We start from the raw sequence: 23,031 nt of genomic DNA, 5'->3' as shown, positions 1-23,031 counted from the left end.
TATATGTGAGCTCAACGTCTACTTGTGAGCGGTGTATTGTCCCGCCAACTTCCTTCGTGTTTTGTTCTATACTTGCGCATTTTAACCAAAAAAGACCCCCGCAAGGCGTTTCGCCGACATTGGCATAGTGGAGAACGTGCAGGGCCATTACAAACTTACTAATCTACCAAAAACAGGTCGCAAGGTTCAAGTTAAGTGGCATGTTCTAAGGATGCATCATAACATGGCACCAGTGCTACGCAATACTCGCTTCCCTGCCACGTGACGGCACTTGTCTATTCTCCTGGAGAATATTGTAATTAATGTATCAGGACACAGCAAGCCCCGATAATTATCAGAACTGCACGCAGAGATTTTCAACGACCGACAACGACCAAAAGTACTCGTAATATATAAGTGCTGATGCACGTGCGCGCTCCGCTGTTCCGCAGTAAAGGTGCGCTCACTAAGTAATAAATATTGTTTGATGTTGCGATGGGGGCAACGTTTCTGTCTGATCCTTGCAGCATGGCTTTACAGCTTAATACAAGATAAATATATTTGAAAATCAGTCGATCAATATCCAAATTTTTTGTGCGGTGTCTCGGTTCTGTCATTTTATTTTGTACAAGTGTGCGACGCGAAAGAAGCAAAGCAAAACGAAACAAAATAAGCGAAGGAACTGCAGACGCATGAACGACATCAGCAGTGATGTCGGGCTGAAGGAGAACCGCGTGTCTGTTCCTGTTGCGTTCCATATCACTGTGGACGCTGTCACCATCAGCGTAGAGCAAGAAGTAGCTTCGTGGGCGTGCGAGCTGCGCCTGAAGCAGGCACGTGGCCATAGAGCGACAAACGCCAGGTCCATTCCGTTTCAGGCTCATGCTCTTGCTTCGGGCGTAGCTCGCACGCTCCGCTTCTTCGCGCTACGCTGGTGATGACCGCGTCAACAGCAATGTAGGACGCAACAGTTCCCGACTGCTTGCCGGCAGTGTGCGTGAGCTGCCGACGCTCGGTACTTATTAACTGGAATGAAGCTGAACTATCCCTTACAAAAATTTCTTTAGACTTCTGTCTATAATGTCTATAGCTCTCTATAGACAAACACTAAAGAACAGTCTATAGACAATACAAGTCATATAGACAGTCTTTAGACAATCTATAGATTTATGGCCATACACTTTTAGTAGACTTTTGTCTATAGACAGTCCATATATTATGAATAGACAAAAATAAATATCTATAGGAAGGCAGTATGGTCTATAAGTCTATAGACTGTCTATAGACCATTTTTGTTAGGGATGTACCCTCCTAACGATTGAGCGGGTATATGCGAATTTTGTCGACCTCTCTAGCTATATTTTAATATTGTTGAGGAGTCGACCACGTTAGACAGTCTAGAATAGCCTTTTAAAGTGTTTCAGGCCAGTTTCAGTATTACGTATACATTGAAATTCGCAAGAGCCATCGGCTGCACCCGTCAAAAGAAAGACGCCTGTGATTCTTGGAGGTGGCTCTTGAATTCGCCTTCATCGGTTGGCAGTACAGGGGTTGACAGCTTTCCAAGCCTCTATTCTTGCATGTACCATCCTCGATTAAAATTCTTTCTCGACAGGTGTGGTGTGCATCAAAGGCTATCCTAGTTTTAAAGACGGTGTGCCCGTCGCAGTAGTGATTTTGGAGCAGCTGGCTATCCCCAGAGAAAGAAATAATCAGCACCTGCGGCTGGGCGTTGACTGAAACTGCGCTTAGGCTTTTCTCTACCTCCTACTAGCAGTGAGCAGGTGCGGCCGACGCGAAGTAGAAGACACGAGAGCTGCCGAAACATTGAACAAGCTTATTCCCGGCGTATTCTTTCTACCGTCCGCAACACAACAACAGTACATAGTGCAACCGATCACATGGCATGTGGTTTCGGCGCTCCCGGCACATCACATGCCGGCTCTGCCGGCAAAACATAAACGCGCCGTGCTTCTACTTGCGTCGTAGAAATCCTGTTTGTAAACCTGCGCAGAACGCCGCGGACATGTCCAGTGCGCCGCTCATTGTGGAAGCCTGTTGCAGTTATCAACTCGTGGCACGTGACCTGATCCTCGTCCACGACCAGCTACAAAAACGACGTCTGTCCCACCACCGTCATTCTTAGGACAGCGAGCGCAGTGACGGGACGTTCTTGCGTTTCGCCTGAGCATATAGGCAAGGCAAGGCTGCGCTAACGTGGAAAGGTGCTGCAAGTATCCGCCCTCCTGTTGTCTTGGTTAATAGAAGAGTCGACAAGAGGGCCTACCGTCTTCGTTCTGTGTTCAGCAATAGTGACCGCGGAGCGTTGAATTCAACTGCGCCTGGACTCATCCGCAAATCTTCGCAGGTTCGTAGCAGTCACTTTCTACCACACAGCTCCTTTTGTGTGTGGCTACCAATCCTGCACTTTTTGTTGCCTCAAACGTTGTTGGAGGCACGCATGGTTTTAATGGTTCCAAAGGGAATTTTTTTGCATTAGTTTTTCGTAATCAAGGTCTGTGCTCGGTTTTCTTGCGCCGTATGACGCATCCTGTTAAAGGCAAGTTCGCGCTCGTATAATTTTACGCTCTGCCTAGTCTGTCGTTGCACTAAGGTAGGAAGATATAGTAGCGGTCAGAAACTAATAATGTAAGAACATTACCCACCGTGAAAAGTGAGCGCGCGTCACCAGCATACAGTTGTGTAAGGTTTTATCTGGTCAAGGTGTCGCCTTGGTCAGTAGTGGGGGTCATTTGTTGTGCAGATGGCGCCGCGCTGTCGAGAGGCTGTCGCTAGAAGCGACTAGCATAATACCGTACACGCGTAATGCCATCCTGTACGTGCAGTTTATAGTGCACTTTTTATACTATGTCCCACTAGAAAGTGAACCGAATTAATGGAAAGGGTAAGCGAGTATACACTGCTGACGCCAGCAAATCGAGACGGCCGACTCCTACTCGAAGACGGGAACTAACTCGAAGAGTATATCTGCAGCCATTTTTATTACCAGTTAAATATGTACGAGCTGTTATCGCTTGGACTTTACATCCTGCCGCCAAAATGCGTCCGTCTTGCAAAGTAAGTTGTCTGCGGGCATCGTTGCCCCGTGCCTTCAGTGTGGCTGCCATTTCTATCTTAGGCAGCATCCGGGCGTTAGTGAGCGTGTCGAGCGATCCTTCAGCCGGGTGAAAGAAGGCGCGCTGGAATGAGGCAGCTGTAAACCGTCATTGAGCTGCAGTGATTCGAACAGATAGCTCGGTGATTTTCGAGGTCCAAAGATCGTGCATATCTGAATACACCGGAGGACTGCTGAGCAGATTCTAAAGGCAAAGCTGGAACATGCAATATTGTTAGGCAAGTTGGCGCAGCATTTACAGTAAAGTCAAACAGCACAACAGATAATTAAGTGCAGACAGTCGCGGCACGAGCGAACAACTCTCCACTAAATATTTCGTATCCTTGAAAAAGCAAGCTTCAATCGAGAGAACTCTTGTCTCGTGACTTGGGTTCATGCTGTTGTCGTTGTCGTAAGCTGCTGGTGGGATTGGCCTCGCTCTACTTTCTGCTCGTGTAGTTTCACTTTGCCCCAAGTTGAATAAGTATGTCGTTTTTTTTTCCTTCGTCCCGTGTTTTGAGCTGATTTACCTTTCTTTAGGATATTGTACCGACTTGCCCGTGCTTCTTTCTGCCTTGACAAATGTAAGCCTCGGTTAAGCGCCTGGTGTGGTTGTGCAAGCTCACAAGCATATCCATAAACTAGGAAGGGGATGATGCGGATTCAGTCTACCCTGTAGGTGCTGCAGAAAAATGCTTCAGGGGGGCCAAATATTGTGGAATGCAAACTGTCCTTAACCTTCAGAAGCAGCCTATAGCTGACGACGGTCGGCCTGGCCTGCGCGTCATGCGCATACGGCGATTCTGAGTTGGCCAACTCGCTCTGTCATACTGAGTTGTTCAAACGAACAGCTCAGTCTGGCGCGGTATTGCTAAAAAACTGGAAGGGTTCACATGCTGAGCCCCTCCACGCACTCGCCAAAAATCTTAAGGCTCCTGTCATCTTCGTTATTAGGAATTGTCCTCGTGGCGAAGCGTACTGGTTGCTGCAGGCTGGTAGCCACCACCTTTAATTACAATAATTCTGCTGCAGTCTGTTTTCAGCTGTAGCTCACGCTGGATGCTGATAAAATTAAGTCTGCATTAAAGAACTCTTCACCCATATTTCGATGCGTTGACGACGAGGCCAGATGATTCCATCACGGGGTGGTGTGCAAAACGTCGCGCAAGTCGGTATTGTTTTCAGTGCTATACTATTTTAGCCACTTTGTGCACGAAATGCGAAGATGTCCTATGTGATACCTTTTTGTATTCCGTATTTAGCAAGAGGCTTGCAGCTTTTGCCCGCGTCATACATAATGCATAGTCGCCATTACGCCCATGCACCCCGACATTCCGTTGTTACATTGTTCTTTCCTTTCTGATATCCACTTCGAATCGAGAATGCGGGGCTTTGAACCGGCCTGTCCTCAAATCTGGAGAGGACGACAGAGCAAACAGATACTTGATATCTTGCGAGAAGTGTGGCCCAATTAATATGCGAGGCCGCTCAACAGCCGTTGCAGCCGCTCCTATAGCGTACCGTATCAGTCATCCAGACGCTACATAAATAGCTTTCGCAGTTTTTATGTCGCCGTAGTACGTGCGGTTAAGGGATACTGAGGGAAACGCCATTCAAATGCTCTTGGTAAACGTGGATTCTGAAGGCGAAAAGTCGTCTACCGGTTTTGAAGTGAATTTCTGCGTAGCATAGCCTCAGATTCGCGAAAAATGAGGTACGCAATTTACTCGTGAAATCAGCCGGTTACGATGGCACCTGTATTTCTTTTCTAGATGCTAACTTTACTTCTAATCTCAGGGGCCCTTCTGTGATCAGGACGCGGTACCCTATTGTTAGAGGCAAACGTCACCTTGCCCTAGATGTTCCTTTACGAGGCCGTGGTAGAAATCGCCTGTTTCCTGAAAACTGGACAGGAAACAAACGCAGCATGTGCCGGTTAGTTGAACTGACCCCACCCCCCGCAATCCATTGTCGCAACTGCCGACCACTGACCCTCTTATCTATCCTCCTTTCCCCGATGGTCCCCGGCCTTCTAGGGGCTGGCTGATAACAGTTTGCAGCTTAAAGCATCACTTCAGTGCCGAAAGAACCGCTCCGGAAGCAGGGCACGTGTATATACAGGGAGGCCACTTCCGAAATCTAACTTTAAAATTACCATTTTGCTCCAGTCGCATCCTGAAGTTGTGGTATCCAGCAGCGGCCGAGATGTTGGAAAAGCTCAAGATCACCAATGCAACCCTGCGTGAAGCTCTCTCCGAATTCGTCGGAACATTCGTTCTTGTGGTGAGTTCCCTTTTCAGAAGCGCCTGCTCGCGTCGTTTTGTGCAAGCACTTCCCGCTGCTTTACTGCTTTTTTTTATCGTCAAGCCACAGGGTGACGCGTACGTTGTGTTCGCTTCCCCAAACATGCCACGTTCTTGCTACTTGGCGGGTTTCTCATCTTTCCCTATATATCTTTCGACATATCTGTGTATTGCTTAGCGTTACACGACCTAGCCCGGCATATATTTTGCGCCCTGCACTTCATATACCCAGGTAGTCAAAATAGTTTGTCTTTTACTACGCCACCGTTCGGGCCCGGTTGAGCCGTTCACCGATATACCAGTTACTGCGCAACTTCATCTTCTGAAACCGCTAATTCTAGAATATTACTCCCTCTAGACACTTCACTGGCTGCCTGTCTTAGGGAAAAGGCTGTTGCCGTGGCCGTGTTAAAAACGCCAGCCTTTTTAAGATGACCCTGGCGCATTGCGAAGCCTGCTGGCAAAGTTTAATCAGTTTGCTGCCTTGCTTCTTTGCGTGAGCTGTCAAATGCAGAACACATTGAATGTCCATGTGTACGGACCATTTCTGCCACTTCGCTGAATATTCGTATCGGTAGCCTACACACGTTTGGCAGCTAGGCAGATCATGGGGTGGGGGTCGCAGCATTGTCAACACCATTTAAGGTGAAGGGATGAGGGTAAACGTGCCATCCAAACCTTTCACTGCGAGCATTAAAAGCGCTAGTCGTTGATCCTTGGTTATGCGTTTTTTCTAGTCGTTGCATAGTGCATTCTAGCTGCAGCAGGTTGGAAGCACCCTCAGCACCCACCGCTCCTAAACAAGGCAAAAGAAAATCTTGCACTAACCGTACCGCCTTCGTAGCGGCCTTCATCACTCTTTGTGTAACAAAGGTTTTGCCTTTTGACCCTACCCATAGTTTCTTTGTTTGTTTCAGTGTCCTTGACACTTTCTGGAACGCCTTCCTCCAGACCACTTCAGCTCTAGATTCGCTCACTTGCAGCTTGGCGCTCGTTAGCTGCTCGGCTGGCTTACAGCCCAATCATCCGCGAACAACCACGACAGGCTAAGCCGTGTGCCCGCAATTTCCGCCCTTTTTTGGGTATTTGTTCACAGAAGAGCTCGACACGTATCTCCGAACGTTGATAAGTACACACGATCGTAAAATGCTAGGCTGGGGCTGTAAATTTTTCGGCTGTTCGAACAGAACGCCGTCGCGACATGTGGCAAGACGTCGAAGACGCAGCCTAAATTTCCAGTGGTCGCTCGCGCTCGACTCTTTTGAACTGTGCGACCTTGTTTACCTTGTATGTTTGTATATAGCTTCTGCCTGTCCCTTATCGCCGGCGCTTTTCTGTACTTCACCTCGCTATCATGTCCCTTTTGTTTATGGCGGTAGCAGCTATACTGCTTCAGATATTACATAAACCACACCGGTTGTCGTTGAGCTTGGATGGTTTCAAGCCTTCCAATGTGTTCTCGCTGCTCTGCAGAAAGCCAAATGGACTGGACTATTGATACAAATCATCGCCCACTGCCAAGTTATAGTTCTATAAAAAGGCTAACGAAATTCCCGCGTAGATTACATTTGGATAGCGGTGATACGAGCTCGGCGTGGCCTATCTGTTGCTAACGCCGAATGTTTTTCATGGCCAAGTGAGTTTTTCGCTACCGTGGAATCACGGTACACGCTACCAACATCCTTAGTCTCGTCGGGGAGCGCCGCTGAAAGATCTGATTAGTCTCAAGTGCTCGCATACAGCGCGCCTTGTTCGAGGCTAAACGCTCGACTTGCTTTCCATTCTTGCTTTGTCGTTGGGCATATTGCTATTAGCAGTGTCAACCCTCGGCCGTTGCTTGTGCCTCGCCAGGCGTGTGGGTGATGTGGGAAGGCGGAAGAAAGGCGCCATACATTGCCGGCACGCTTGGCAGCGCACTATGCTGGCACGAAAAGCATGACTTTTTATAGGCTAGTTCTGCAGCAAGGGGCCGAAAATTTGCTGCTCTCGACTCATTTGTGCTCGTAGATGTCTGCTTGAATCACAATATTCACTTCTGCCCCTAATGTGGAAGCATTTCTTGGGTCCCACACCTCTCGCGAAGACGCGCCGCTGGGTTGACGTTCACAATTTCCAGGTGATGGGAACGAACAGTTCGTTGCTTTCTGCCTGACGTATTGCAGGTATTCATGTGCAAGTTTTCGCTGTGACTGGGAAGCCGTGATCTGCAGTCTGCACGAGTTCCGCATGTTGCAACACCACAGGATGACCGTATAATGTTGCAATTTCATTTTTCTTTACAATACTACTTCTAGGGTGTCCAAGCCGCAAAAATCTGTTCCTGGCCTGCATATTTTTCTAGCCATTCTCGCCAGCACCTTGCGCTGCCCTTGGGTTTATCTTCTCAACACCAACACGCGAATGTGTGCCGCATTCTGTTGCAGCTGCTCGGCACCGCAGTGCTCGCGTCGCTGACCTTCGACAAGGCCGGCGTGGTGAGCTACAGTGCCGGGTTCTGGGGATGGGGCCTGGCCCTCACGCTGGGCGTCCTCGTCGCTGGAGGAGCCTCGGGTATGAATTTCCATCATACCGGACGGCGCACGCCTAACGTGCCTTAACGTGTGACCTCGATGGAACGAGAACTTTTAAATCAGTGGGGAGGAATTCGGAGCAGTAGATATAAAGTGCGCAGCACTATTGCGACACTCGGCTACGCAGCCTTTTTAGATGATTTATGCGCTTTCATTCCATTGTCGTTTAATGCCTGTTCGCATAAACATGCACAACCCTGCTTTCACGGCACGACCTTAGCAGGGCTGGCGCTGCGCTCCTGCGCACACCGAGGGTCTACGTTAACTAATATCGTAATCGCCCTGCATTTTTTTGCAGCTGCTGTAATTGCAAAATGCCGAGTATGGTTATCGTGCTCCTTCCTATAGTCCCTCCCTTCACGGCGCTGTCCAGGTGTACATCGCCCATTTGTGCCTTTAAAGTAATAAAGTTTAGTACAGGCGTACTCTGAAGCAAGATTATTTGTACGCCCGGCCTTTGCAGGGGCCCACCTCAACCCGGCGGTCACGGTTGCGTTTGCCACGGTGCGCAAGTTTTCTTGGCGCAAGATACTGCCCTACATAGTGGCTCAGTACCTGGGCGCCTTTCTCGCAGCCGTGGTAGTCTTCATCACTTACCTGGGTGAGGCTTGCGTGCTTACTTTTCTGATAAGGTTACATGACTGTGTGGAACATAAGACGGAACATTATTAATGCGATAGCGTTAAAGGTCCCGTCCCGAGGAAAACCCGGCGTCGGCGTGTGTTGAAAGTCCTGATTGATCTAGAGGGTGATGTAGAAAAGCAGTAAAGGTGGTAAAGCGGAATCGAGTAGCGGTCCTTTTAGTTGGAGGGGGGGGGGGGGGGGGGGGAGGCAAGCTCTCTCTGCACCACTGAGAAACGTTCGTTCAGTGGGATAGATCCCTTGTATTTACCTTGTATCTAGGTCGCACAGGAGGCGAACTGGAACGACGTTTCTCCCTCCATCGCAGCCATTTCTGACAGTAACAATTTCAAGACCACTGTATTTTGTGCCGCTTTGTGAAATGATATTGTATAACATGCACTGTTTATTATGTACCTTACCACTCATTTCTGTAACGCCTCCGGGCCTGGAAAGTATTCGAAATAAATTGCATTGCAGGACCGCTCGGTTAATTAGTCCTGAATTAATATGAACGATGATTTGTATGTGATCAGTATGTGATGGCGACGCAGGGATCCTTTAATGCTGTCCCGTCATACTGTGTGGAACTTGTGTTCCCAAAGTTTTGATGTGGTTCGATGCCCTCCTTACGTTCTGCAAACCTGTCGTATGACGGATTCGATAGCTAAGGCAGTGGAAACCACCGGTACATGTCTGTGGTCTGGGTCGCGTACAACTCATTCGGGAGCTACTGTTTAGTACCGTGCCACTTCGCTTAATCTCGATGTATTTATGCCATCAAATGGGGGAATTCTGGGCATATAAGTCGAGCGTGCGTTGCATACAAAAGTCTCAATTTCACGCATGAGCATGGCTGAATTTATTTACGGTATTACGCGTGCTCGCAACCATTTTGCAACAGCGCTCGTGCTGCCAGTTCTTTGTCTTGTGTGCTGCGCTGTGTTAATCCTGGCGCCTTACTCATTGCCCAGCAGTTCAACCGAGTAACATGCATAATGCTGTAGGATGTCGCAACGTGGTGAAAAAAATTGGAGGGGACACTTTAGCTCAGCCTCGCCTTAAGGGTGCGACTCGATAGCGAATGGGTTAATGCCCATGGATATATGCTGAATTTGTCTTTCTCTACATTCATTGATCCCTGGCAGTCGTCGCACCACTCCTGGCGCAGCTGTTAAGCGATGCGTCACTGCCCTACGATGGCAGGTGCTCCCATCGGGGGCGCTTGTGCGCCCCCAGGTTGCAGTCTTTTATTCAACTGCCACCTTCCACTGTGGTCAGTTTGCTCACAATCCGGTGCGCAGGTTGTCCTTACGCCACAGGGTCATGTGATTTAGTTATCCCACCTGATTGCTCTTCTAGGGATCTTACGCTCACAACGCCGACGACGCCCGATTTTCTGCACAACGCGAGCTGTAACGCTGTGACGTCAGTGTCCTCTTTTCGAACGGTATGCTTCTTACTTCATGTCCACCGCCCGTACGCAGGAGCTCTGCACCAGTACGACGGTGGAATCAGAAGCGTCACCGGCGTCAACGCTACGGCTGCGATCTTCGCCTCTTATCCTAAGGATTTTGTCGGCACCGGAAACTGCCTGGTTGACCAGGTATCTGATGGTTTTTTCGAACTTCGGGTCTCGGCAACAATAGTTCTGTCGCTTAACATGGGACAGGTACGATCTTGCTCACCTCCTGTCCATGCTACTGCTCTTTGCGGTGTGCTACCCGTCACACTTGGCACACGAAAGCTTTCCCTGATTAAGGCTCCAGGATATGACTTTAAAATGTATTGGGCGACCAAATGCTGAATTTTTGGAAACTATTTTTAGGAGCGTGTGCTGCAATGGCCTCCCTTTGAATTCCATTTCGGCAACAAGTAGCAGCACTTTAATCGCAGAGCACTGCACGTAATGACTCCTTGCTTGTTGAACCGGGCCTATGATAGCGATATACAATTGCGCTTATCTGACCCTAACGCAGCACGGTCAAGTAATCTGCACGGCAAATACGCCACACTTGTAATTGCGTCGCATGCACGATGTTTCTCTCGGACGCTGTAAGCAGATTACGAGCATTTCTCGGCCCTCAATGGACCCTGGGCACCACCGTCCTCCCCCTTTCAGATCGTGGGCACTGCGTTGCTGATGGTCGCCCTCCTGGCGATCCTCGACGCTCGGAACATGAACGTGGCGCCGGGGCTGCAGCCCCTCTTCATCGGCCTCGCTCTGGCTGCCATAGCCCTCTGCTTCGGCTACAACTGTGGCGCGCCTCTCAACCCGGCCCGCGACCTGTCGCCGCGCATATTCACAGCCATCGCCGGTTGGGGCGTCGAAGTCTTCAGGTGCGCTCGCGGATCTATGATCTTTCGTTACGGCGCCAACAGCGTTTTCTTTCTGCCGTTGTGGTCGAGCCCAAATGCAGTTTTCATGCTAAAGTGAAGGTATTTGCCTCTTCCGATTGCAGCTACCTTGTAACAAAGCAAACCAGAGTGACACGACTGATCACGATCAAGCAATTGCATGCCGGACCAGCCACTCCATTGAACACTTTCAGCATCTCCCGTTTGCATAGCACCTCAAATTCCGACCATATGTCGACTTTTTTTTCTACCCAGCCATGTATTAACTTTCAATCTGCTGCAACATGCATTATCAGTCTTCCTATTTTCAATCTCGGTAGCAAGGCCCATTGATACTTGCGACCCGTCATTAGCATTAAAATAGTTTTATACGGGGCGAATTGGTCTTGGTGTTACTGGAAACAGACGCACGACGCACAATAAGCCCCGCGGTAGTACCGAGGCGCCGCTAATTTGCAGAGTAGCAAAGCCATTACAAAAAAGTCGGTTTGCGAATCTAGACGCCTGCAACCGTCCTGATACTGTCGCTTTGAACCCAACGCTCTCTCGTATGTTTCAATGCGGTAAGGTCCAGAGTAGGGTGCGGCATCCATTTTACATAGGAAACAAATGGCGCACACATTATGCGTCTCACCGGAACTCTGGTCACTTCAGAGGCTCAGCCTCTGTCCAAAAATCCGCCGCGGTGGCTGAGTGGTTATGGCGCTTCGCTGCTGGCCAGAAAAAGTGGGTTCGATCCCGGCCGCGGCGGTCCAATTTCGATGGAGGCGGAATGCTAGAGGCCCGTGTACTGTGCGATGTCAGTGCACGTTAAAGAACCCCAGGTGGTCGAAATTCCCGGAGCCCTTCACTACGGCGTCCCTCATACCCTGAGTCGCTTTGGGACGATAAACTCTCTATAAACCAAACCTCTGTCCAAAAGTAAATATCACAAGAGGGTATCTTTTGGGTCTTACGCTAGCTTCTTATGTGCGCCGGAATTCTAGATCTCTAAGGTGAGAGCGACGTCTGTCCTCGCCATTACATGGTTTAGAAGGAAACCGCGAAGGCTCTTCACTTTAAATACATGGTGCACCTATTGCCCTCGCGTTGCACGTATCAACTTGTCCACAGTATTTAAAGCACGCTTGCAGTTTCCTGCATATTCCATCCATTTGGTTCGTATACCGATTACTAGATTATGCAAAAGAAACATATGGTCCGCTCAACCTGCTCCGCACCAATTCCATTTTTTTTCACTTCGCTGCAGACAGGCTGTCGCGGTTTCTCACCGCACCGGTACGTGCAAATGATTTCAATGCTCCTCTCACTATTTTTCTGCTTCTAGCTTCCGGAGCTACAACTGGTTCTGGGTGCCCATCGTTGGTCCGCACATCGGCGCCATCGTGGGCGCCTGGTTCTACACCCTTACCGTGGAGCTGCACTGCCCTGCCTACGACCACGATTCGCAGGGCAGCAGTCGGGTGCCCTTGTAAGGCGCTACGCAAAAGCACCCCTGCTGCCCACATTTTTAGGGCCCCTTGAGCACCTATGGTGGCCCGGCCACTCGTGTGTTCATTCCATTCTGTAACCATCCTACTGAACTTTTGTTGATTCCTTATGCTGCGCTATCAAAAATAACGTGCGGTATCAAAAATTTTTTAACCTACCAAATAAAGCCACTACTTGTTTAACAAAGTTTCGTTTCCTTGTTTACCGCAACTGTGTATTGCTTGAATCGCCGCAGCTGTGGGGGTGGGGCATTAATTTCGTCCACCTGGAATTTTTAACCACCACGAACATTGCCACCTACAGGCGTTCATTTCCGGCACACCCAGCCGAGCACCAGTAGAGGGTATAACACCACTACTGCCAGACATTCCATACCGAAAGCAAAAGCACGTCCTCGAGCATGTCATCGCATCCTAAAAAGAAAACGGTTACCTGTAGTTTCTACTATTCAGTTATGAGATGGATGTGTGCTGTACCAATTTGTGCTATTGAACGTGAAAATTGTTTCTATCGTTTCATTTTAAATTAAAGGGTGGCCGAGTTCCTGGTGGCTCTTGGAGCGGACAGTTTACTATTTTACGTAACGATGCTAAATTTAATCGTCCATAAAAAAGACATCCAGCCTATCACGGTTCATTTCCAGTGACATTTGAAAGTGCAGACCTCCTTCCTAGGGCTGTAAAGGTAATCTGATAATGACCCGAAAAGTTATGTACTCGAAAGGAAGCAATATTTTTAGTGAACACGGCGCCGATACATGTGCGACGACCTGTGGTGGGTTATCATGGCGCGCACTGGCTGGCATAAGGCCCATGTCTGGAGAAAGTACGGATTTTCTCTCGGTTACATCTATTTTAAAGTCTAAATATTCTGTCTATAACAAATATTCATGAACTCGGAGATGCAACTTTATCATCTTCTTTAGACGATGGGCTATCCGCAGAGACTTGTCCGTGATGTCGAGCTTAAAGCAGGCAGCTGCAGATGCGAGACGCGCCAGCGCGCTTTGGTTCAGTCTTCAGTTGGGCGCGATTTATGCGCTTGGCGGGAGCTCTTTCCCGCTGCGAGTTGAGGCGCATTGCACTGAGCAGGTATCCCATAAGCCTTGCCTGTGTTTGATTCTGGGCGACGTTGCGTTTCGAGACATGTGCTGACGACGCGCCGACCCCTTTCATATCCATCTTGGCAATCTGCCATATAGGCGGCGATTGAGTGGACTTGTGCACGCCTGCATCATTAGCGCACGTGTGACCTGCCTGATAAGCAAAACCTTCTGTTTCCGGTAGCGTGGTGCAGCAGGCACGGGATGTGCTCTGGTCGTTCGGGGAAAGACATAGAAGGGACGCGTCAGAGCATCTAAATAGGCTCTCTTCTGCTTACGAGGCCACGCATTTATTAACCTCATGTTTCCAAACACGGAGAGGTGGATACAACTGCTTGCCCTGTTATAGCAAGAGTGCGTGGCATTTTGCGCAGACGCCAGTATACAGTAAAAAGCGCCAATAATGGTTGTCACTTCAGAACGAAGATGAACGCGCAGTATTTATAAGAGAACCGAGTAATCATTCTGTCCTTGTCAGCGGTTCAATACCACACCATTATCAATCCTCCTCGCCAGTGCGTGCAAATCCAACTGAGGGCGGCAAGTGGCCGAGATCTGCACGCGATGTTACATCGCTTACATCGCACCATCTCTGGCCGTCTAGCATTCAGTTCGCTGGAGGAAAACTCTCTAGTTTTGTTGTTGCTGTATAGTCATCGATCAGTGAACCAACAGAGCCGTTGTTGGCATAGGACTTGGGGAGGAAGAAAGCCACGAAACATATCAACCAATGCACCGCAGGGAACTAAAATTAAACAAGAACTAAATCAATAACAAGAACCCGACAAGTTCATACAGAACGCAAAGCTTTTGCACCACCGCGGTGGCTCAGTGGTTATGGTGCTCGGCTGCTGACCCGAAAGACGCGGGTTCTATCCCGGCAGCGGTGGCGCATTTCTAGGGAGGCAAAATGCTATAGGCTTGTGTACAGTGCGATGCCGGTGCAAGGTGAAGAGCCCTATGTGGTCGAAATTATCCGGAGCCCTCCACTACGGCGTCCCTCATAGCCTGAATTGCTTTAAGACGTTAAACCCCCTAAACAATAACCAAACATATTATTGTATACAGTAGACCCAACATCCTCAGTTAATATAGTTGTCCTGCACAGTTTAAGGCAAAAAGGTCGAATTAGTCCTCCACTTACTAAATTGTGTAATTACGAATCAGTGATATCGTATAGCTGGTGCTGGAGACGGCAGGGCAAGGTGAAGGGGTTGTCTTAATTTACGGTTTATTTTGACACGTAAGAAGTGAAGTGCGCACTGGCTGAACTCGTGGGTGCGCCTGCCCCGAACTGATGGTCGCAGCTGCATATGGGGTAAAAAACAATCCCGCAGGTAAGAGCGCATATTATGGAACCGTCAAAACAATTGCAGTTCCGCGGCCAGGCTGAAAATTGCGCACGCTAAAGTTACTACAGCGAGGCTAATTAACTTTGCCAGCAGTGTAACGAGTGTTCGATTGTATAAATCGAGGTACTTGATTTGGTTATTCTTTCGTTATTGTTTTGTTCATCTTTTTTATCTGATGAACTGTGTAGGCACCCGTTTAGAGTGACTCGTCGTCGCTGGTATTTTCTATCCCGTCTCCTGTCCCATTCTCTTCGAGTATGTCGGCTGCTGATGCCTCGCTGCCGGCGTCCTGGCTGGCGCGAAAGCGTGCAGGACGGACGCGATTCGGCACGCCCTGAACAGCTCTCGGCTCCACTTTGACGGGGTTCTCGGTCTCCACCAACTGCAAGGCGATACGAGGACGCCGCCGTTAGCAGTGCTCCCTTTGGCAAGTTGTCTCCTGATTCCTATGTTCTGTTGCCCCCCTGTACTTAAGAGTTCATCGTCAAAGAAACGACAATAAGAGTATCATCGCAAAATATCACTAAAAAATAAAATTCGCCGTTTCCTCTGCAAGCAAACTGCACAAAGCTCCACGTATACTAGCGAGAGCTAGGTTACGGTGCCTAGGAATACTGTTGCGCTTCCGGAAGTATCCACTTATAAATGTGACAGCATTAGACGCCCCCTCCCCCCAACCAAGAAAAAATGCTTCGTCGACCACATAATTCCCTGAGCCGGAAATGACGTCACCGATCTGAAGTGACAACTATACGTTTCGGTGTATCTTCGTTGCGTCTGTACGCCACCTATAGACAATTTCGAGGAAGCATCTAACGACCAGCTAGAGGACCCGAAGGGATATCTGGTTGTGTGCAGACAGGCGTGCAAGCGTCCGCAAACACAACCATGAAAGAATGACACAAAACTCCATGTAAAAGCATCAACATCTTCTAATACCATCGCATTGCCAACACGTAAAGTAATTATATGTCCCTGTGAATTTTTGCTGACTGCTAGAGTGTGTACGGTTCATGTGTGCAGTCTAAATGTTTCCCCAGTTAGCAAGCGTGCTCTTGTGATTATTTTTTGGAACGCCAGTCTATGGGCGCATTTTTCGCGCTGCAAGTTTCCATGTTGTGGACCTAGTATTACCAAACTTCCAACAAAGAAGTGGTGTGAGAGGACGGAAAGTTTACAGTTAAAAATAAAGTAAAAATTAAGAACTGAAAGGCCAACGAGACATTGAATGCCTGTTCATCCCTGAAGTTGAAAGCAAGTGTTCTTATTCTGCTCCTATTCCTCGGAGGTTGGCGCCCTTATAATAGCGCACGTAATAAAGTGGCCAAAAACCCTCGCATCCAGAATTACCAACGGCGGCAATGGTGGCCCTGACTTTTATTTTGTGTGTGCATTCGGCACAGTCTGAAAGCACGGGGGTCTCGCTAGTCCTAAATTTAAGACAAATGCCTATTGCGAACAAAGCGAATATACCGGGTGTTTCACCGAAAACTTTCAAAATTTTCAAAAATAGGCTTTTGGGGGTAAAAATATACCTTTTGCTTCATAGTATTACTAGTGTTGGCGGACACTAGAAAACCGGCGCATCTTGGTAAGTAGTAAGTTGGTTAACTAATTTTTAATAATTAACTTTTTAAATACTAGAGTTAGGCGCCTAGTGACGTTTAGAGATTTGTAGCTGGTCGTTAGTAATAGCCATATCAGTCTTTAGAATTTCGAAAACGCTATTATTCTCGCCGCTGTGGCTCGACAATCTGGATGCATCGTGCGAAAACTTTCGAAAGCATGCAGACAAAGCAACCCCTCTGGATTACATGCGCGAAAACAGACAGACCACAAGGTAGATAAACGGGACGGAGCGCCTCCCGTCCCGTCCCGTTTATCTACCTTGTGGTCTGTCTGTTTTCGCGCCTGTAATCCAAAGATGTACCAACTTGCCCAGCAAGACGTTCTTTTAAAGCAACCCCTCCCTTGTGTACGTAACTAGTTGCAAAAGCCAAATTTTGTCGAGCCACAGCGCCAAGGGTACTTTCGTTTTCGAAATTCTAAAAACTTATGCGGCTATTACTAACGACCGGCTATAAATCTCTAATTGAAACTAGGTGCCTAACTCAAACAGTTAAAAAGTTAATTATTAAAAATTAATTAGCCGTCTTACAACTTAAGATGATTCACCGGTTTTCTGATGTCCGCTAACACTGGTAATACTATATCTCAAAAGCCATATCTTTACTCCAAAAGCCCAGTTTTGAAAATTTTTGAATGTGTTCGCTGAAACACATGGCATAGGGTGTTGGGAGTCCTTATGCAAAATGCGGACTATAGGACAAAATTCGAGACTGTTTGGTCCTTTATACGTGCGCCAGTAGCACTTCCATCCCAGCCACTGGGCGGCGGAAGAAACCAGTTTTGACATTGGTCTCTCCCGTTTTCCCGGTTATAGCATAGTGCAATCCGCGATCCGCTACCGTGAACCGCTTCCGCGAGACGCCACTGCGCGTGCGCAGAACGCCAAGGGGGCACCAGATGGCGCCACGTGCCCGTCAGCTGTGTGCGCGCCTGCCACGTCGGGACCTATCAGCGCGTGCGCAGTGGCTCCCGCGGAAGCGGTTCTCGGTAGCGGATCGCGGACCGCGTTATGCTATAACTCTAATAATGCGGTGCTACCGCACAGGCGGAAAGCCATCCATTGCGTTACTTCGCATGCGAGGCAACCGCACTCACGCCTCATTAGCCATCAGAAGAACGTCGAAAAGCGTATGTGAAATGGGATTTCTTTGATCGGAATGGAATTCTAATTAGTGTGCACGTTTGGATTTGTATTGTATCGTCTTTGTCAAAAGTAACCGGGCACAGGTGGTATGTTTCATAGCCGCGTAGCGAAGCACTTAGGGCAGCCCTTAAGCTCTGAATTTCCGTGAAGTAAGGTGAACCTTGTCCTCACGTTTTGACAGCTTTCGGTTTTCAGGGGTGCCGTAAAGGCTCCGTTATACGGTTGAGAAGCAAAAACCTGTTGCTCGGTTACTTTTGGCAAAGGGGGTACATTAAATATTATAGATGAAGACCGTTTGACCGTTCGGAGAGCGAACAGTACGGAAAACTGAACACACATTCACTGCACGGGTAATATGTCTCGTCACTTCCGTCGCTTCCTGGTCGGATAGAAGGTTGAAAGGTAGGGGCGGAACAAGTGGGGAACATGGCCACTCCAACGTGCTCCCAAAATTGATTTAAGCGCAGCTCTACAGCGCTATGCGCCACTGCCGAAGAAGTTTTCCAGCGTTGCCCCTTTACGCTTTCAACTAGTGATTAACTTGGGTTTCAGCGTGCAAACATGACCAGGCTAGTCCATATCGATGGAGCGGTGTGCTGCGAAGCAGGTAGAATGATATACTTAGCTCAGCTGCTCTTTTGTGGGCGCAGTGAACGAGCATTTGTCGCCTGTATGTTTATGAGGATGTGTTCGAGAGTTAGTACCGTCTGCGAAACTCAGCAGCTAAAACTGCTGCAAAATTTTGCTTCCTTTGCTCCACACAGCACTGCTTTGTCATTCCAGACAAGCCTTCTCGGGTCTGCACACTTTTTTAGAGCATATGCGAAATCCCAGCTTGGTCTGCGCGAACACTTGCATAATTGTATATACTAGGCTGCGTCGTGTTAGCACCACAGCGGATACTTCGAAACCATGCTACCCCTGCTATACGCGCACACAGGTCCGCCCTCAGTGGTAAACGGCGTGTGTGCAGGTAACGGCAATAAGAAATAGAACACATGGTGAGCAGTCAACCCATGATTGCTACGCAAGTATGAGCGACAAGCTCACCTTCTACCTTTTTTTTCCGCAATAATTCTCCTCCAAAAGAGTAACACGCAGAAGACATATTCAGTTTTAGTGCAGAGGTATAATACAATTATTTATTTTTTCTAATTGCTTGTATCCTTTTATATTGCAGGCCCATGCACAAAATACCGTCGGCGAAGTAGCGAACACGTGCCGGTTAGTTATGAAACTTATAGAATTTGAAAAGAATTAGTTTTTTCAAGCGTGGCATACTCTTTTCAAACTTCTCCGTGATTTGCAGAACAATTCGCGTGCCATTTCCCGCATCAGCTTAACTATGTGCAGATGAAAGAAGGTAACAGTCACTAAAACCAGGGAAAACAAAGAGAAAAGTTGCTTTTTTTTATAGAAGCCCTGATTAGAGGACAAGTTGTTAGCCCCAGAGGACCGTTCAGAAAGTAGAGGGAAATACAACATTCGACCGGTGAGATGTGAGCGTACGGCCTCCGCCAGCCTATTGGCTTCATTTGTACATATATCCCAACAGTCCCCTCATCTCGCTGTCATTTTATGTGAAATAGCTAACAGGATGTTGCACTTCGGAAATTGTTTTCGCGTACACCTACTCTGCGTCTCCGCTATTACTATGGCGTCGACTATACTTGCGCGTGCACTGACCTTAACTAGGCTTGTGACATATATCGCTGGACACCTCTGTTTTCTTGACAGAACGCCATACACAACAGCTGTATCATCGTTATTCGGAGATATCTGCACGCTGCTCTAGACCACCTTCAACCTTTGACCTGTTTTTTTTTTGTTTGTACAGAAACACCCCGAAAAGACGATCCAAGAAATAAAACGCTCCGCAAACGCCGACTCACAGGTTTATATCTAGCCGAGGAAAGGTGCTCGTGGAAAGCAAAAATAAAACAAAAAATATGCATATAACAAATTCGTTTGTCATGTGTATAGCGTGTTCTTATTGCACATTCACTTCCAAGAAAGCGTCTGTGGTGGCACCTTTTTTTTCTTTCTTTGTCCTTTATCTGCATGGCATTTTGTTGAAAATTCCGCCCAATCTACCCCGGCTCTCCGTAGCCCCGCGGTCCTCACCTTCACTGCAGGCAGCGTGAGCGAGGGATGCTGCTTCCGCGCCGTGAGCATCAGGTACACGATGAGGAAAACGATGATGCTAACCATCACGATCATGTACACGACGCCGCACGCGAACCAAGCGTTGCGGCCGGGCTCGGACAACTCGGACTTCAAGCAGAAGGCCCGACACTGCTGCGCTGGCGGCAGCTTCGGCGCGCGAGCCCGATCTGCCGCCGCCGGCGCCGGCGGCGGCGGCTGCTTGTGCCGGGGCCGACCATCCTGCTGCTTGTCGTGGCGCCGCTGCTGCTGCACCTCTGGCGGCGTCGGCGGTGCGGAAAAAGGCTTCTGGCTGCGAGCTGGCCGCCCATGTGGCTAGAACGTAGTCGCAGTGGTCGCTTTCTTAATTTTGGCTAATGCTCAAAACATTGTTCGAGTTATGCAGCCGCGGTCGCGGTGGCTTAGGAACTTTTGCTCTCGCCTTCAGAGGCCAAGGCCCCGGGATCGAACCTCGGCCACGGCGGTCGCATTCCGATGGAAGCTATTTGTGAAACCACCCATATTGATGTGCCATGACAGTGCACGTTAGAAGCCCCAGGCGAATGAAATCCGAAGCCTCCACTACGGCGTCCCTCATAGCCGACGTGGACCTGAGGGACGTTTACCTCCACATCATAGACCACACAAAACTTTATGCAGCAATGAAAATCCGAAGATAGTAAAGGTATTGCCAGTGGTGCGCTGAAAAGCGCGTATGAAAATACTCCCTGGCGCACTTAGGTAACACATGCGGAGGTAAATTATGTGCCTAACCTTAGACAACTGCACACAGATCTAACACGCAAAGCATTATTCTTGCACACTCAATGTATGCGTATGAGTTTGAAGGAAAAAGTGGCGGAATAACCATAATTATTGATATAAATGCACAATTTCTTCCAAATGTCTCCGGAAAAAATAATACATGTTATAACATAAAAAAAATAGCGTAACACTTATCGTGGTTAGTTCAGACTGACGCGTACTCGCAGAAGGTGTATAATACTCTTCTTTTCGGCTACCGGACCATTGTAGCATGAGCAACAGTTCCCAACGGCTCGGCAAGAGTCTGACGCATTTTCAATGGAGCGAGTTATTTTCTCACGAATAAGTATTCTCCCATGCCGAGACGAAGCCAAGTCCTCGAGTCGAAACGTTGGCTATGGACCGAGGCTTCACTCCTGCCCATTGTTTATATTGTATTTTCGCATGCGACATGCTGGAATCGATCAGAAGCTTTGTAAAGGCCATACTGCGTATCGTCGAAGCTGAAACTCTGTTCACACGTTAGATAAAGAATAAAGATCTCGATGGAAAATGTCAAAACTGTTCTCTCCGATTTAGGCTCCAAACGTGTCAAGTAGAAGCGAAGCATGCTGTCAGTCGTGTTCGGCGAATATTCGCGAAAAAAAAAATCGCTTCTTAATATTGTAACCTCTGACACATGGTCATAGACGTAAATATGTTATCTCAATAAACCCAAACGTACAGGTACCCCAAAAGTAAAACGAACCATTCATTCGTGTAAATAAAAATTGCGCTTCTTCTCCCCAGCCGCTTTGTAAGGCAAGTACCGGACTACTGCACTGTCGAGCGGGATGTGCCACGTGCGCCCTCGTGCGTGCATGTGTGTCGGCTCGTTGGCGGATACGCATGCGCGTTTACGTACATCTCCACGATACTCGATGACAGCGTACACCATCATGAAATAGAATTAAGACAGAGAAAACAAAGCGTTCACCCTTCCACCATGAACTAAAAAACATCGAAGTTACGGATTTAAAATATTTGGCCTAAAAGACAGTTCTCGCCGTCATCTTGTTTACTTGTAAGCAGTAAAGTGTGCTAAACGAAATCTACGACGCTTGCCTCTTCTCTCCAGTCATGAGGAACGTAGATATTACCGCATGCCGCAGTGAGAAACTCGCGAAAGCAGCTGGGCCTGATAAAGTGGATAGCTTCCGCTTGCTGTGCCAGAACGGCAGCTATGATAGGGCGCTAAAGCATCGGCACTGTAATCGGGAGGCTCAAGGATGGAACCCCTGCAGGGACTCCCGAGAATTACCCGCTCTCTCCAATTGCCTGCAGGCGTCCCCCAGCCGGGTGGACGGTTTACTCAGGGAAAGGTTGTATACCTGGTCTTCTAGAGCGAGCCGCCCAACAACCGGACGTGACCAGGCTGCTCTGCCTCCAAGCAGTCGGTTCCGAATCGATTCATGACAATCGTGCTTTGAATGACAGCCAGCAACTTCTTCAGCCAAAGATACAAAGAAAAAAATCTAACCTCCTGGAGTTCCCTGTGCGCTTGAAGCCCCGGCTGTTCCCGCTGTACCAGCGCACTGGCCCCTCGTGCAGGTGAGGCCAAGTGTGTGGGAGGCGTGAAGTAGTAACTGGGAGTGCCCTTCACAGCCGACGGGGTTTTCTTGGCCTTCGGCATCTTCCTCCTCGTCTCCGATTCCGTCTTCTTCTTCTTCTTCTTCTTCTTCTTCTTCTCCTCAAGTAATATGGCACATACCCACGTGGGGGGATTGGCCAAGGTATAGGGTAGAATGCCAATGAAGCATTTGCGCGGGGAAGGAAACGTCAGAAGACTGAATCCAGATAAAAAAAATCGGGAAAAATAAAATGAATTCAAGAGGTATGAGTCATCCGGAATAGAATCAATCTAGCCTTTTTTGGACATGCGAAAGAATTTTGTGTATAGCTAACAGGATAATCGATTAGTTGTACCCGTCGAGGCCAGACATTGTCGCTGCTGTTCTTCGTCCTCTTCAATCGGTAATGGGAAATGGCACACGTGTTCACTGGGAAGCCTACTCAGGTGATGACGCCTTGATGCGCGCGAAAATGCCTTATGGCAATTAAATTGAAAACTGGAGGGGAGTATAATTACTAAAGTAAACGAGGATGTTCCATGTCATAACCGAAAATTTCCAGAAATCTCTTTTATCCCTCTTTCCTGTAGTAGTTCGTAAAAGCCAACACTTTGGAAAAAACACAAAAATTTCGGATCTTAATTTTTTTTAAACCAGTTAAGATTTTCTTTCCGTCAAATTGGACTAGTAAATTTCCTGAAAAAGCGAATTTCCTCGAACTAGATGTCACTGAAAGTAAACAGCGAATTATCTTCTCTGAGCTAGCTGAATAACTATCAAGGGAACACGACTTTACGTGCAGGAAACAGAAAACACAGGCAAGGGAGTGCATCCGCTATTCATTCTTTTA

The 23,031-nt window shown here is 48.3% G+C and overlaps 2 protein-coding genes across 3 annotated transcripts; one reads left to right on the top strand and one right to left on the bottom strand.

The window, feature by feature from the left end:
* The first annotated feature begins 1,975 nt into the window (after positions 1 to 1,975).
* On the top strand, positions 1,976 to 12,620 carry LOC144136281 (aquaporin-7-like). Of its 2 annotated transcripts, none has more exons than XM_077668500.1 (7): positions 1,976 to 2,347; positions 5,263 to 5,377; positions 7,821 to 7,947; positions 8,431 to 8,568; positions 10,076 to 10,194; positions 10,711 to 10,928; positions 12,274 to 12,620. In XM_077668500.1, exons 2-7 carry the CDS (start codon positions 5,300 to 5,302, stop codon positions 12,419 to 12,421), a joined length of 828 nt encoding a protein of 275 aa, XP_077524626.1. In that variant the 5' UTR covers positions 1,976 to 2,347; positions 5,263 to 5,299; the 3' UTR covers positions 12,422 to 12,620. The 2 variants fall into 2 exon arrangements, with proteins under 2 accessions (XP_077524626.1, XP_077524627.1); XM_077668501.1 differs by having other exon boundaries at positions 2,118 to 3,531; positions 3,635 to 5,377.
* A 2,234-nt stretch (positions 12,621 to 14,854) lies between these two features.
* LOC144136280 (uncharacterized) lies at positions 14,855 to 22,248 on the bottom strand. The gene is made up of 3 exons (XM_077668499.1): positions 22,091 to 22,248; positions 19,789 to 20,142; positions 14,855 to 15,273 (listed from the first exon to the last, which is right to left on the bottom strand). Exons 1-3 carry the CDS (start codon positions 22,241 to 22,243, stop codon positions 15,088 to 15,090), a joined length of 693 nt encoding a protein of 230 aa, XP_077524625.1. The 5' UTR covers positions 22,244 to 22,248; the 3' UTR covers positions 14,855 to 15,087.
* Positions 22,249 to 23,031: the final 783 nt, after the last annotated feature.

The sequence above is a fragment of the Amblyomma americanum genome, chromosome 6 (genome assembly GCF_052857255.1).
Source record: "Amblyomma americanum isolate KBUSLIRL-KWMA chromosome 6, ASM5285725v1, whole genome shotgun sequence".
NCBI classification, from domain to species: Eukaryota; Metazoa; Arthropoda; class Arachnida; order Ixodida; family Ixodidae; genus Amblyomma; species Amblyomma americanum.
Note: the sequence above shows the minus strand (reverse complement) of the source record. Positions and strands in the feature narration are given on the sequence as shown.

Bases quoted from the DNA above. Each gene is read 5' to 3' on its own strand.
- LOC144136281 (XM_077668500.1), top strand. From the start codon at position 5,300: ATGTTGGAAAAGCTCAAGATCACCAATGCAACCCTGCGTGAAGCTCTC. The intron at 5,378-7,820 runs GTGAGTTCCCTT...ATTCTGTTGCAG, and splicing joins TCGGAACATTCGTTCTTGTG to CTGCTCGGCACCGCAGTGCT. The intron at 7,948-8,430 runs GTATGAATTTCC...CGGCCTTTGCAG, and splicing joins CGTCGCTGGAGGAGCCTCGG to GGGCCCACCTCAACCCGGCG.
- LOC144136280 (XM_077668499.1), bottom strand. From the start codon at position 22,243: ATGCCGAAGGCCAAGAAAACCCCGTCGGCTGTGAAGGGCACTCCCAGT. The intron at 20,143-22,090 runs GTTAGATTTTTT...ACTACGTTCTAG, and splicing joins CGCACAGGGAACTCCAGGAG to CCACATGGGCGGCCAGCTCG. The intron at 15,274-19,788 runs GTGAGGACCGCG...ATCGCCTTGCAG, and splicing joins TCACGCTGCCTGCAGTGAAG to TTGGTGGAGACCGAGAACCC.